This window comes from Podarcis bocagei, assembly GCF_964188305.1.
Source record: "Podarcis bocagei genome assembly, chromosome: Z".
In the NCBI taxonomy this organism is placed as follows: domain Eukaryota; kingdom Metazoa; phylum Chordata; class Lepidosauria; order Squamata; family Lacertidae; genus Podarcis; species Podarcis bocagei.
The window spans coordinates 18950251-18964565 of NC_138140.1; the positions used below are offsets into that span (position 1 = coordinate 18950251).

The following is a 14315-nucleotide window of genomic DNA, read 5'->3' on the forward strand; positions in this document are numbered from 1 at the left end:
CCCCTTCCTCCATCCCTGCCCATCAAATGTCAAAGAGAGAAATAATTATATGACTTTCCACCGAAGGCAATGCTGTATTGGGAAGTTTTTAATGTCTGGTGTTCTCTTATGTTCTTTTATATTCTGTTGGAAGCCGCCCAGATTGGCTGGGGTAACCCAGTCAGTTGGGCAGGGTGTAAGTAATAAATCATCATCATTGTCATCATCATCACCACTGCCTTGCACTGTCAGAACATTGGTCCACCAGCATCATAAACTCTGACTGGCTGAATGAGACTGAAAAACAGAATCCACATTCCCAGAGAAGAAAACTTTGGAGAACTTGGAGGGTAGATTTTAGACCAGCATCTTACCCTTATGAGAATAGGAATCTGCCTAATGAGTCAAACCCTTGGTTTATCTGGCTGATTATTACCTACACTGACTGGCAGCAGTGGATTTCTGGGGTTTCAGACAGAGGACATGCCTCGCCCTCCTTTGGAAAGGCCACTGGGGACTGAGCCTGGGACCTCCTGCCTGAAAAGATTGGGCCCTGGCACAGAGCTGTAGTCCATCCCCATAATATAAAGTAAGTTTATAGTCATTTTTCTGAATACAGAACAGAAGTTAGTAGGAAGGAAGGCCTTATGCCAAGTCAGACTCTTGGTCCATCTAGTTCAGTATTGTTGATGCTGACTGGAAATGCCACCCTAGAGCTTCAAGTAGAGAAATTCCTAGTCCAAGCTGGAGATGCTATCGAGGCTCAAAGCTGGGACCTTCTGCATGCAAAGCCGGTGCTCAGCTTATGAGCCATGGCTCTTCCCCTGAAAATATAGATTCCAGTCTTCATGGTTCTGTATAAAGGACTGGATTAAAACAGGAGCACGGATCCATCCATCTCAGTGCTGTCTACACTGAGTGGCAGCAGCTTTCTAGGCTATCAGGCATGGTGCCTTCACCAGTCCTACCTGGAGATGCAATTGGGGATTCAATCTGGAGCCTACTGCGCTAAAAGTTATTGCTGGCATTCATGGCTCTGCTTGTGGACCCCAGGTTCTCAGAAGGCAATGTGGCCCTCAGGATGATAAAGTTCATCCACCTCTGTGCGAATGTGGATCTGCTTTGAGAGGTCAGTGGCTGGGCCTGTGTTTGGCTAGCAAGAGCTCCCATGTTCAATTTCTGGTCTCTCCGGTTAGAAGAATAAATTGCCAGAAAATAGGAACAGAGGAAGTTGCTTTATAGTAGGAGTCAGGCCTTTGGTCCATCCAGTTCAGTACTGTACTGAGGAGAAGGAGCAGCAGTGAGATCCCATGAGAATTTCATGAGAACTCTCAAGATTTTGCTGGAAACTATCACTGCTTCACTATTCACTAGCAGCAGCAGCAGCAGCAGCTGGAATGGAATGGGGTGAATGGTAAGGACATGGGTGTGTCACCCCCATGGGATTCCTCTGCCTGAGCCCTCTCATCTGCGTGATCCAGCAGGCTTTTCTGACCATAGAAGCATATATTGTAGAGTTGGCAGAATCCCATAGGTCATCTAGTCCAACCCCCTGCTATGCAGGAACCTCAACTAATGCACCCATGACAGATGGCCATCCAACCTCTGCTGAAATCCTCCAAGGATGGAGTGTCCACCAGCTCTTCTCAGAGTTTATTCCATTGCCGAACAGCTCTTCCCACCTGAAAGTTCTTCCCCATGTTTAGTTGAAATCCGCTTTCTTGTAACTTGAAGCCATTGGTTCAAGTCCTACCCTGAGTCTATCTAGCAATACAGCTCTGTGGTCCTTAATCCCTTCATGTACTAACTAGCAGTTGTGCATAGTTATGCTTGACTGTAATCTCCGGTACTTTCCTGCTGACCAGTCTGTAGTCACCTGAGTCTCTCCCCCCCCCCCTCATTTTTAGGAGATGGGGACATTTGCCTGCCTCCTGTCTGCCGGTACCTCACCTGTTTTCCAAGAATTCTAAGATTACATTAATCCTTGGTTGCAGCTCATCAGGCCCTGGAGACTTGAATTCTAGGTGATGTAGCTGGGTGGTGTTCTTCTGCAAGCAGCAATGGTGCTTCCAAAGCAGACTTCAGCAGGACTGAACCCTCTTCCTCTAAGCAGGAATAAGTCCTCCAAGCCCTCCTGATATGTGTTTAATTAGGGTTTGAAAACCTCCCATTAATTTTTAGCACCGTCCCCAAATTGATTCAGACCTAGGCCAGATGTGGGTAGGGTGTTCCCCAAGGCTGGCCACAGATTTGGGGTCTGGAGGGTGTCCCTAGCGCTAGCCACCACCACCAGATGGATTATTAAAAATGAACACTGTGGCTGAAAACAGTTCACTAACGTAACAACTTCAGAAACCTGTGTAGTGTTGTTGCAAAGTATCAGCAGAGAGAGATGAACCTTTTTCTTTTTCTTTTGGCACTCAGACATCTCTCTGGCACAACAAACAGATTTCAGGTATGTGCAAATTCTGGATGATGGTTTGTCAAGAAATAAGCAAAATACACTAACATCCTATTCCACTTTGGTTGTTTTTATTTTATTGATTTGTTTGATTTGCTCCAACAAAGTCTAAAAAAAAACAAAAACAAAAAAGAATAAAGGCTGTTCCCACTAGCAACTATCTTTGTCTCTGAAATGTCAGAGGGCGTGCAAATGAGGGTGTGGGTTTGCACATTTCTATGTAACTGGGACGCTCCTAAGGAGGTCAGTGACCCTTTGGGCTCAAGTGATCCTCTCCAGTGGGGAAGATTCCAGCTTTTACCACAACAAAACCATACTTTTGACACACTGGAGAAATCAAGAGGGGAGTTGGCTGGGCTGCATTTGTGACCTCTAAAATGACAGCATGCAGGTCCTGACCAACTTTGTGATTCACTTGATATTTGTCATTCTTCATCTCTCTCTCTCTTTTTTTTTTGGTCTCCAGATGTGGGGCAACTCCCCCGCCCCTCATTTTGGTCGGCACAAATAGCTCATTGTCTGGAATCGTGACCTTTTCAGTTTAATGGCAAAGCACCAGCTACTGCAAAGGGAGATCTCGTGGATACCTTGATAGAGTCTCCATCGAAACTGTGTTGGAGACACTTCCCTTAGGGATACAGGGATGTGTGCATTTCAGCTTCTCATATTTAAAATCTTCTTTGGTCCACCACATTTCCAGCAACGCTTGCATTTTTTTTTAAAGTACACATGAAAGTCCATGCATATGTTCATGTACATTTCACGTTCATACTTGGTTGAATGGGCTGCAGATCTTCTTATTCTTGTATAATAAACATACCCAATAAGTCTCTCTCGTCTTTTTTTCTGAAGCTTTGTACTCTACAAAAAAAAAAAAAAGGTGAGTAAGGGGAGACACGATAAAAGTGAATGACATGGAGAAACTGGAGAGAGAAAAGATTTTCTCCCTCTCTCATAACATTAGGACTTTGTGTGGGCATCCAATGAAACTGAATGTTGGAAGCTTAAGGACAGATAAACGAAAGGACTTCTTCACATAGCGCAGTTAAACTTTGGCACTTGGGCTAGATCTAGACACATCCAACGTTTCAGTTTAAAGAGTTGTCAATTTAAACAGGGAAAACAGGTAGAGAAAAACAGGATTCCATATCACCATCTGGTGGCTCAATGTTATATTGCATATACAATGCATATAAATCACTTTTCCTTTACCAGTCTAGCTGACTCCTTGCTCCCACAGGAGGCAGTGATGGTCACCAACTTGGATGGCTTTAAGAGATTATTTGACAAATTCATGAAGGAACAGAAGGCTATTGATGGCTACTAGTCACAATGGCTATGTTCCACCTACATGGTTGGAGGCAGCGATGCTTCTGAATACCAGTTGCTGGAAACAACAGCGGGAGAGAGTGCTCTTGTGATTGGTTCCTGCTTGTGAGCTTCTTCCTATCGGGGCATCTGGTTGGCCACTCTGAGAACAGGCTGCTGGACTAGATGGGCCATTGGCTTGATCCAGCAGACTCTTTGTATTTTCCATCTCAGCTGTTGGGGGAAGTATGTTTCTGTATACCAGCTGCTGGAAATCAAAGCAGAGGAGAATGTTTCTGTTGCATTCAGTGCTGGAGAAAAGCTAATACATTTCATTCTGTTGAATTTGTAGTTAAACCACCAGCGGGCACTGCTTGTGTAGCAATCTAGCCAGCATTTGTTTGTAGCCCTCTGTTTAAGTTAATTCCACCCCCAAAAGCTGAGCTATTAAAAAAAAATCTCTCCACTTGTTGAGGCAAAATGTCTGCTGTTTCTCTGTCTCATCACCACTCATCCTATAAACAGTTCCTGCATGAATAAAACCTTCAAACTCCAGAAACCATAAGTGATCTAATTCTCCAAGCTGCAAGCTCTCCTAGCAGGTTTTGGGCCCAGACATTGATTTAGAACTCCAAAGTTTCCCTGAATTTTCCCTTCCAAAAGCCTTTTCATCTAAGCTGCCCTTCCTCAACAAGAAAGCAAGAAAGAAGGAGAGTGGATTTCAAGTGAAGCGAAAAGAAGCAGGTAGTGAGAAAAAAATAAAATGGACTAGAAAGAAAAGAGCAGGCTGCAAGATCTGCTAACACTTATATCCTGCTTGTGGGCTTCTTTTTTGGGTTCCTGTTCAGCCACTGTAAGAATAGGATGTTGGACTAGATGTGCCATTGGCCTGATCCAGTAGGATCGTCTTAACTATTAAGTTATTATTATTTATTAAATTTGTATACCACCCTTCACCTGTAGATCTCAGGGAAGTTAACAACACAAAAATAGAAGCAAAAACACAAAATATATAATAAAAAACTAAAACAAAACAATAACCACCCTCACCCCCTCCCACAAACCCATTAAATAGAACGTCTCGGTTTTCGAACGTCTCGGAAATTGAACGTTCTGGTTTTCAAACGCCGAAAACCTGGAAGTAACTGCATCGGTTTTCAAATGCTTTCTGGCTTCCGTATTGAGTTTTCTGTAAGTAAATGCTTCTGGAAGTAACTGCTTCAGTTTTCGAACGTTTCGTAAGTCGAACCATCTTCTGGAATGGATTATGTTTGAAAACCGAGGCACCACTGCAAAGGATGTTACTGAGCCAAAGGCTTGGTTGAAGCGGAACATTTTACCCTGGCATCTAAAGGTGTATAATGAAGGTGCCAGGTGAATCTCCCAGGGGTGAGCATTTCACAAACAGGGAGCCACTGCATAAAAGGCCCGTTCTCATGTTGCCACCCTCTGGACCTCTCTTGGAGAAGGCATATGAAGAATGGCCTTACATGATGATCACAGGGCTTGGTAGGTTCCTATGGAGAAAGTCAGATTTGGTAGATTTCTACATTGCTGGCTGGGAAACAGCTTTCCCTGCAGTCATGGCCAATTGCTGCCAGCCAGTGCAAACAGTACTCAGCTAAACAGATGAAATCTCTGTCTCTTCTACCCCGTGCTTGATCATTTTGCTCTGTGATTTTATTTCAATGCATCATTTTTCCAATGCACGATTTTTTATTTTTAAATGCATCACTTTTAATGCATCAATTCTCCAGCGACTGGATTTAAACTTCCCGCTGGGGTCTCCTCTGCCTGCCTGTTCTCACGCCCTAGTTGGAGGGGGAGCTTGAAAGGGTGGGGAAGACAGGCCTCTCTCTTTGCCACACACACAAAATTTTCTTTGCAAACTCCTTCCCTCGCCTCCCCCTCCCATCTGCGGAGAAGGGAAGAAGAGGCGGGGATTAGGGCTCTTCCGAGATCCTGATTGGCCGAGGCACCTCTGGATTGACATCCTATCCTCATCTGCTCTAAGAGGAGAAAGAGGAGAAGGAGGAAAGAAAAAAGTTTCACTCCCAGATCAGAGAAGGGAAAGGGGAACATCACGGTGTAGAAAGTCATCCCCGGAAGGCAGATCAAGCAGAGGGCCACTGGCAGAGGTGGAAGAGGACAGCAGTGGGCTCCCTTAAGGAAAGAAAGGAACGGCCGATCTTCCAAGCAAAGCAGCCACCAAGCAAACTTTTTGGAGAAGAGGCAGAGCAGCTGGAAGGAGACGTCCAGTCTCCTCCTCTTCCATCCCAAGCATCCAAACTCATGGCTTCGTAAAGAGAACATTCCTTTGGGGGGTGGGGAGGGATATATATTAAAAGAAAGAAAGAATATTCCACCAGGCTTGAGGCTGCGTCTTTTGCACAAGCAAAATAATAATTATCCCTGTTTTGTCTCGGTGGACGATGGATACTCACACAAGATGGAAAAGGAGGACTTGGGTGATGAGGTCCATTCACCCTTGGAGTCTAGTAATGTGTCTTCTCTATTCAGTAGCCCAGAGCCACGCAGGTAAGTGGGACCAACAACTCAATTGTTTTTGCTATAGATGCAGGTTGTTTATTTTACTTCTTTTTATTTCTAAAGAGTTTTTGCCCTCGGGTCACGCAATTATTTTTTCCCCATCGTGTTCATACATGATTCCTAGAGGGAAAGGTTTGAGGCAGTGCTTAGATTTGGAATTGCCTTATATATATACATATATATTCTCTCACTCACTCACTCACACACACATACATACATACATACATACAGTATATATATATGCAGCAGCAACTGAAAGAGATGCAGGAGCAAATCTAGGTTTTGCACTGTTTTTGCACTATCATGAATAATTTTAGCAGCCCCAGTCCTTTGAATGCCATTTATCAAGGGCTGGGACGGGCAAAAGGAGAAAACTTCAGAAATGCAAAGTGTTTCTTACCCGTTTCTAGGGAGGGAGAAAGGTTTCTTGCGGAAGATGATCTATACAGTTTGCAAAGGTCTGTTGCTTGGGATTATCTCTCCGTAGCGTAACTGTGTCCAGCTGCAAACTCCCGCCCCCCGCCCCGCTCCTGAGGAACAATCTGGGGATCAAAGGCAGGAACTTTGCAAACTCAAATGAACTTAGAAAACAGACGCCCCCTAATGTGCCTTAAGTGAACTTTATGGAAACAAATTCTTGCGTCTAAAACTCAGAGCGGGTCAGTGAGACCAACGCAGGAAATCATGTTACTCCAACCCCAAATCTGGGTTTCATGAAAGAAGACCAAAAATGTTCCATGATATATGTTGCCTTTGACTGGTGGGTCGTGGAAGAGATGTTTTCTTACTGTTACACCTGGATAGAAACCAGCTCAGACAGACTGTTCCAATAAGGATATCTTTGGAACAGTATTAAGTTTTGTTTTTCAAAGAAAAAAGTTGGACTGTTAGTTTTGAGACTGAAAAATGCCATGAAGTGAAATATTTGTGATAAACATTTGTTCTGGGCTTCCTACTGCTGCTTATGTATGTACAGTATTTACAAAGCGCCAGCAATGGGTCTGGAGTCTTGTAGAGAAGAAAGAGGAACGTCTCTGCCGCCTTAGGAAATAACAGGAGGGAGTGATGAGCAGAGACACCTGTATTACAGTGGGTTGGGGTCCATAACCCTTGGGGATCCCTTCCAACGCTTTGCTTTGGATTCAGTTACAGCAGGGTTTATTGCAAGTCATAAGAACATAATAAGATCCTGATGCTGCTGAATCCCCATCTAGTTCAGCATCCTGTTCCCACAGTGCCTGTCAGATGCCCTTAATGCAAAATCCACAAATAGATAGGACCCAAGCAGGACATAGGCTCACAAAGGCTACGCTCGCTTAGTGGTTTCTTATCAGTTTCTTGGAATTCATGGAGGACAACGCTATCAGTGGCTACTAACCATGATGCTCCATGTTGGACCTCTGGTACTGGGGCAGTATGCCTCTGAATGCCAGTTGCTCCCGTTTCTGCAGGCAGTAGTGCTGGAAGGTTGTCGGTAGTGTATAAAACAAGCTCTCTACATAGGGCTGGCCCTTAAACTGGGTCTCTGCATTTGCATGCTCTGCTTTGCATTCTGAAGGTCCTTGGTTCAATCTACGCCCGCATCTCCAGGTAGGGCTAGGGAATGCCTCATCATGGATACCCTGGGAAGCTGCTGCCAGTCAGTGTAGACAACACTGAAGGAGATTGACCAACAGATCTGACACTTGGTATAAGACAGGCTCCTATTTCCTATTTATTATCCAAAACAATGAGGATTAGAATCTTGCTTTATTGTAGAGAAAGGGCGGTAGCTCCAAGGTAGAGCATCTGCTTTGCTTTGCTTTCAGAAGTCCCCAGGTTCAATTCCTGCTGGGAACTCCAGGTAGGACTTGGAATGTTCCCCACCTGAAACCAGTTAGTGCAGATGGTCCTGAGCTAGAGAGACTAATAGTCTGACTCAGGATAAGGCAGCTTCCTGTGGTCCTATGTTCAGAAGTTGTTGCACTCCATCATCCCTGCTCATTGGACATGTAGGCTGCTGAGCCTGCTGGCAGCTTCTGTGGGGCTGCTGGGAGTTATACTCTAGCCGTTAATTAGATGGCACCACGTTGGGGAAGGCTGCTTTATGAGTTGTTTGACAGTGTGGCTGGGCGATATATATTGTCCAAAACTGTTTTGAAGTCCAATGTCATGATATCAGTTTCATAATTTTTGACCTGGCAATATATCATGAATCATGATGTTTGTGTGTGTGCGCGCGCACGCTATGCAAAAATCACAATGCAGGAAAAAGTGTGAAGCCATAGCTCTACATAGCTCCATCCTTATTTCAAACATCATGATATATCTGTATATCACAATGTATAGCTAGTGAAATATCATGATGTTGAAAATCAGATATTGCCCTGCTCTATTCAGCAGTGGAACAAACAAGAAACTTTATCCTTTGTTGGAGGTTTTTAAACAGAGGTTGGGTAGCCATCTGCCAGGGGTTCTTTAGCTGTGAATCCTTCATTGCAGGGGATTGGGCTAGATGATCCTTGGGGACCCCTCCCAAATCTACAATTCCATGATTCTATGACCTCATTTATCGTTCTGCCTTACTGAAAGCCTCTGGACTCTAGAGAATTCTGGAGACCCTTATGGGTATTCTGCTGTGGAGCCCTGACATGGGCTGCAGCATCTCTCGTAGATTATACAATCCATGCCAGAATTTTTGGCAGGACAGACCCTGTTTGCTAACACTTTTTGGAGAGGAATCCAGTGGTGTCCCTAAGAGTGACATGTCAAGAACCATCCAGTGAGTTTCATAACTGCACTAGGAACACAGGAACACAGGGATCCGTTTTGTACCACTGGTCCAGCTACCTCAATACCATCTATGCTAGCTGGCAGCAGCTCTGCAGGGCTTCAGGCAGGGGCAGAGCATGTTTTCATAGCCCCTGGGTGGTGCACATGTACCGGAGGGTGCAGAGGGCAAACAGAGCCTGCCACGCGCCAGCCCAGCCCTTGCCGCTGATGCTGCTAGAGCAACACCAACCCATGAGCCACTTTTCGAGTCTGGGATCTGGGGAGGGCGGCATGAGGGTGAGGCTAGGATTGAAGGGCACATAGTATCCTTCTCACACTGCCTTCCCCGAGCAGCTTTAGATCCCAGCCTCCTAAAGTGGTACAGGGCTGGCTCAGGGAAGGTGGCATGAGCAGCCAGCAGCTCCCCCCACCCTCTACTTCCCTGGGCATTCCTGAACCTATCTGGAAATGCCACCAGGGACCTGGGACCTTCTTTGTGCAAAGCAGGTGCTCTGCCATTGAGCTATGGAGGCCCCCGGTTCCCCTTTCTCAGAGCTACAATTCTCAGAGCGGTTTAACACTCAATCCCTCTTCACAGGGAACTCTGGGAAATGTAGCTCTGGAAGAAGAAGCAGGGTTCTCCTACCACCTCTCGCCACCCCGAACAAACTACAGCTCCCAGGATGCTTTAGGAGAAGCCATGAATGCTTAAAGTGGCATCTGATGTGAAATGTGGCCTTGGTCACCCACCCCAAATCCAAGCTGTCTTGCAAAATAAACGAAACTGAAGGGAAAGAAATGTGATTCCCATTTCCTTCAGCTTTACACCCCCTGTGTGCCAGGCGTCCAGATGTGACAGATGAAAGGCTCTGAGTAGGCTTGAATGGGCGGGGGAAGGGGGGCTCTGGGGAGTGACCTAATATTACAGGCTTGCGGTCCAGGTCCTGTAGGGTGCCAACTTACAAAGTTAAAACCCTCAGCGACTACCGAATAGAGCTTTGTGTTGGGAGAATCCCGCCCACACAGCTTTTAGGCTTTCTGCAGACAGCAGTTGTTGGAAATATTTTCACATGTAGTACAAGATGCATTTCTCATCCTTAGCTCTTTGCCATGACTTTGTTAGGCAAAAGCACATAATCTGCAACCAGAGGCTGCAGGCTAAATGGTTATTTTTTTTTAATGCAGCTTCTCAATTGCAAATGATATTCAGAAGAAAAACTTCCAAGTGGAGTGTCCTGCATGCAAGAGCTTCCCATCAGAGCATCTGGTTGGCCCCTGTGCATAGGCACCATCTAGGGTGGGCCTGGGGTCCCCCCCAATTTAAGGCAGGGGGCCACATCTCCCCAAAATCTGCAGGGGAGTGAAAACTTGCCACATTACATGCTTACATTAACCAAGCAGTCCGTGTGGCATACTCGTGTCACTCACACCTGCCCTGTGGCATATGTGCGACACGTCAGCACATCATGCGATCTGCGCACATGATGTCATCATGTCACATGGCGTGCTGACGTCACTCATGCATATCGCGTGGCACCAACCCCTTCAATTGCAGGGGCAAGGCGGCACACTTGCTGCTCTGAGAACAGGATGCTGGACCAGTGATCCAGGAACCAGGCTCTTTTTGTGTTTCACAAAGAGGTGTATTAAATTCTCCCATGGGAAATCCCTGAAGCATTCAAGAATTTGAAGGGATAGGTTAGCCTTTAACTCAGCACCCACTTCAAACATTGCAATAAAATAAAATAAAATGCTGGTGGGAGGGAAACCTCATACTCTCCAAGTGTCCCTATTTTCCAGGGACAGTCCCAGAATTACAAAAGACAACGGTGGGGTGCACAGGGTAAATAGAACACACCACACTAGCCCAATGCTTGCCACCAATGCTGTTGGACGGGTGCAAGCAGGGTGTAGAGGATTCACAGAGCCTGCACTCCACCCCAGCCCTTGCCACTGGAGGCAAGTGGGACCACACTGCGCCACCTGCCTGCCCATCCAAGGAGGAACCCAGCTAGCCAATAAGGCCCATGGAGAGTGAATCCCCCCAACATTGGCTGGGCATCCATTCAACGAGGCAGCTGGGGAAGTGGCGGCGAGGCCAGAGATCCCTTGCGGCGGACAAGATGGGATGGGGATCTTTGGATGTGTGGGGTGCCTGGGTTGCCCCCACACAAATTGTGCACCAGGGACTACAGTTGCTTCTGGCTACTGCTGAGCTTGGGGAGGAGGAGGAGGAGGAGCTGGCACTTGTCCCAAGAGGTGGTAAGGGAACTTCCCGCTGCCTCTGCATGGTCTCTCCATGGCCGCTGCTCCATGGGGAGCTCATAGTGACTGCTCGAGAATGGGTGAGGAGAGGCTGTGGCCGCTGAGGCCCCATCCCGTGTGACATGCTGACTCTGAGGGGCAGGCAGAGGGCAGGGCTGCCCTGGGTGAGAAGAAAGGGGGAGCAGAGCAGAGCACAAGGAATCTAGATTTTTTATTTAAAAGCCCCCCAAACCCTTTACATCCACGTCTAAACTTGCCCCTTTTGAAAATTTATGTACACTCGTACCTTGGATCCCAAACGCCTTGGTACTCAGACGTTTTAGCTCCCAAACACCACAACCCTGGAAGTGAGTGTTCTGGTTTGCGAACGATCTTTGGAACTCAAATGTTCGACGAGGCTTCCTCGGCTTCCGATTGACTGCAGGAGCTTCCTGCAGCCAACCAGAAGCTGTGCTTTGGTTGCTGAATGTTTTGGAAGTTGAATGGACTTCCAGAACGGATTCCGTTCAACTTCCAAGGTACGGCCGTTTTTGTGTATGTGCTTGTAAATCTACTGAAGAATAAAATAAAATTGAGATTAAGAGGGTGTCTCAAGACGGTGGAGGGTGCATGTGCTGTGTCCTGTTTGTGCAGTCGTGGTGACACCCAGCCTTCTTCAGATAGGAAATGCCTTGTGCTGGGAGCGGGGAATGGGGACTGAGAAGTGCCCCTATTTTCATCCAAGGAATGTTGGAGTGTATGAAACCTTAAAAAGAGTAAGGGCTGTCATTGGCTTATCTGGACCCTTCTTGAAGGAGCTGTGGAAAGAGATTAGAATCAACCAAGATGGAAACAGACTCAGCCTCCAGACAAATGGGATATACTGTTAAGATGCCTTCGGCTGAGTCACTGTGGAAGTGAATTTGCTTCTGTTTAACTTGGGTCATTCCCCATGTGTCAAGATAGGCTTGGGAAACTGGAGAGGTGATGATGTCACAGGGGCAGCCCTGGGGCTTGTCTGGGGCGACAGACTCCCTCCCCAAAGATGGGCATTCTGAGGCATGGAAACCTCACTCAATGCTGTGTTGTTAATTCTAGTGATTTCCCAGCAAAGTGTTTGTTCTGAGCAGGATGTGATTGAAACATATCAGGTGAATAATTGAAAGCATCCCTCTGCCTGTTGTGACTTTGGATAGAGTCCACTGTATGGCTTGCAGCATAACACTTGCCTGGGGATGGGGATCCTGGGATAGATAGGGCTGTTGCTTAGTGGGTAGAGCACCTACTTTGCACACAGGAAGTCAGAACCATAGGGACTAGGATTTTACTTTATTTTTAGGAGAGTAGCCATAGTTCAGTTGTACAACACCTGATGCTACAATGAACACTGGACCTTCTTCTGTGACCAAGTCTCTCTGCATCAGCTCAAGTTACCACTGTACCTGCCTCCACAGCTCTCTTTCTGCATTATCCAACTCCCTATTGCTTTGAGTTGTATTCTGTGCCTATCTTTGGGGCAGGTGGGAGAAACAACTCCATTTTGCTTCATTTTACCAATGTTTGATTTGCGTGGCTTTGTCCAATCTCAGCTTCATTGTCCAAGTGTCACAAGCCCTGCATCAGCATGCCAAAGGCACTCTGGAGTCAGATGACTCCCAGGTAGCTGGCAAATAAATTCAATTCAGTTCTGCTTTCATAGCAACTCAGTATTTTAGTGTGGCAGCACCTACACTTTGGAACTCCCAGCCTATTGATGTCATGCTGTATTCTTCCCTGTACGATTTGCAGTGCCTGCTAAAAACATTTTGTTTAGGCAAGACTACCCAGATGCTTAAAGGACGTGGGTGGCGCTGTGGGTTAAACCACAGAGCCTAGGACTTGCCGATCTGAAGGTCGGCGGTTCGAATCCCCGCAACGGGGTGAGCTCCTGATGCTCGGTCCCTGCTCCTGCCAACCTAGCAGTTCGAAAGCATGTCAAAGTGCAAGTAGATAAATAAGTACCGTCTGGTGGGAAGGTAAACAACATTTCAGTGCACTGCTCTGGTTTGCCAGAAGTGGCTTAGTCATGCTGGCCACATGACCCGGAAGCTGTATGCCAGCTCCCTCGGCCAATAAAGCGAGATGAGCGCCGCAACCCCAGAGTTGGTCATGACTGGACCTAATGGTCAGGGGTCCCTTTACCTTTACCTTTACCTTTACCCAGATGCTTAGAAAACGGATGCAAGTTTTGATCTGTTTTTAGGCTATTTTTCAAAAGACTTAAATTATTGCTATTAATTATTATTACTGATAATCTTATTGTTTTATCTTTTTGTAAACTAATTTGAGGTTGTTGTGTTTTTTTACTACCAAGTTCTGTATAATTTTTACAAAACAAAACAAATAAATACAAACCTACCTAGTTTGCATATTCTGAAACAATATGCGAACCGAAATACAGCCATCCTTTGCAATTCACACTTTCCTGAATTTTGTAATCCCATTTTCCATCCAAACAATAAGGTCAGTGGTTCAAATCCCTGCGACGGGGTGAGCTCCCTTTGCTCAGGCCCTGCTCCTGCCAACCTAGCAGTTCAAAAGCACGAAGTGCAAGTAGATAAATAGGTACCGCTCCGGCGGGAAGGTAAACGGCATTTCTGTGTGCTGCTCTGGTTTGCCAGAGGCGGCTTAGTCATGCTGGCCACATGACCTGGAAGCTGTACGCCGGCTCCCATGGCCAGTAAAGTGAGATGAGCACCGCAACCCCAGAGTCATCCGTGACTGGACCTAATGGTCAGGGGTCCCTTTACCTTTGCCTAGTGCTGGGTGCCATCTCGCTTTCACCTTCACGGTTTTTCCCACATTGTGATTTTTACATAGTGCGTGCCCACACACGCATCATGATTAATGATATATTGCCAGGTCAAAAATTATGAAATCGATATAATGAAAAACCAGTTTTGGACTATATATCACCCAGCCCTAGTGTATACTAGGATAAAGGGTTTATACATTGCATATATGCATGAAAACCATTTCCCCC

The 14315-nt window shown here is 46.3% G+C and overlaps 1 protein-coding gene and 1 long non-coding RNA gene across 5 annotated transcripts in view; one reads left to right on the top strand and one right to left on the bottom strand.

Annotated features, from left to right (window-relative positions):
- Positions 1–3309: 3309 nt before the first annotated feature.
- On the bottom strand, positions 3310–6973 carry LOC308578487. 2 transcript variants are annotated; one of them, XR_014003932.1, is made up of 3 exons: positions 6699–6973; positions 6193–6418; positions 3310–4013 (listed from the first exon to the last, which is right to left on the bottom strand). It is a non-coding gene; the product is annotated as an uncharacterized lncRNA (long non-coding RNA). The 2 variants fall into 2 exon arrangements; XR_014003933.1 differs by having other exon boundaries at positions 3310–4016; positions 6699–6972.
- Positions 5579–14315, top strand: part of COL5A1 (collagen type V alpha 1 chain) — a 183019-nt gene continuing 174282 nt past the window's right edge. Inside the window, exon 1 of one of the 3 annotated variants that reach the window (XM_081178653.1) lies at positions 5579–6286. In XM_081178653.1, the coding sequence (XP_081034779.1) occupies positions 6181–6286 (106 nt within the window). In that variant the 5' untranslated portion in view covers positions 5579–6180. The remainder of the gene's footprint in view (positions 6287–14315) is intronic. The other 2 variants (XM_081178655.1, XM_081178654.1) reach the window with 2 other exon arrangements.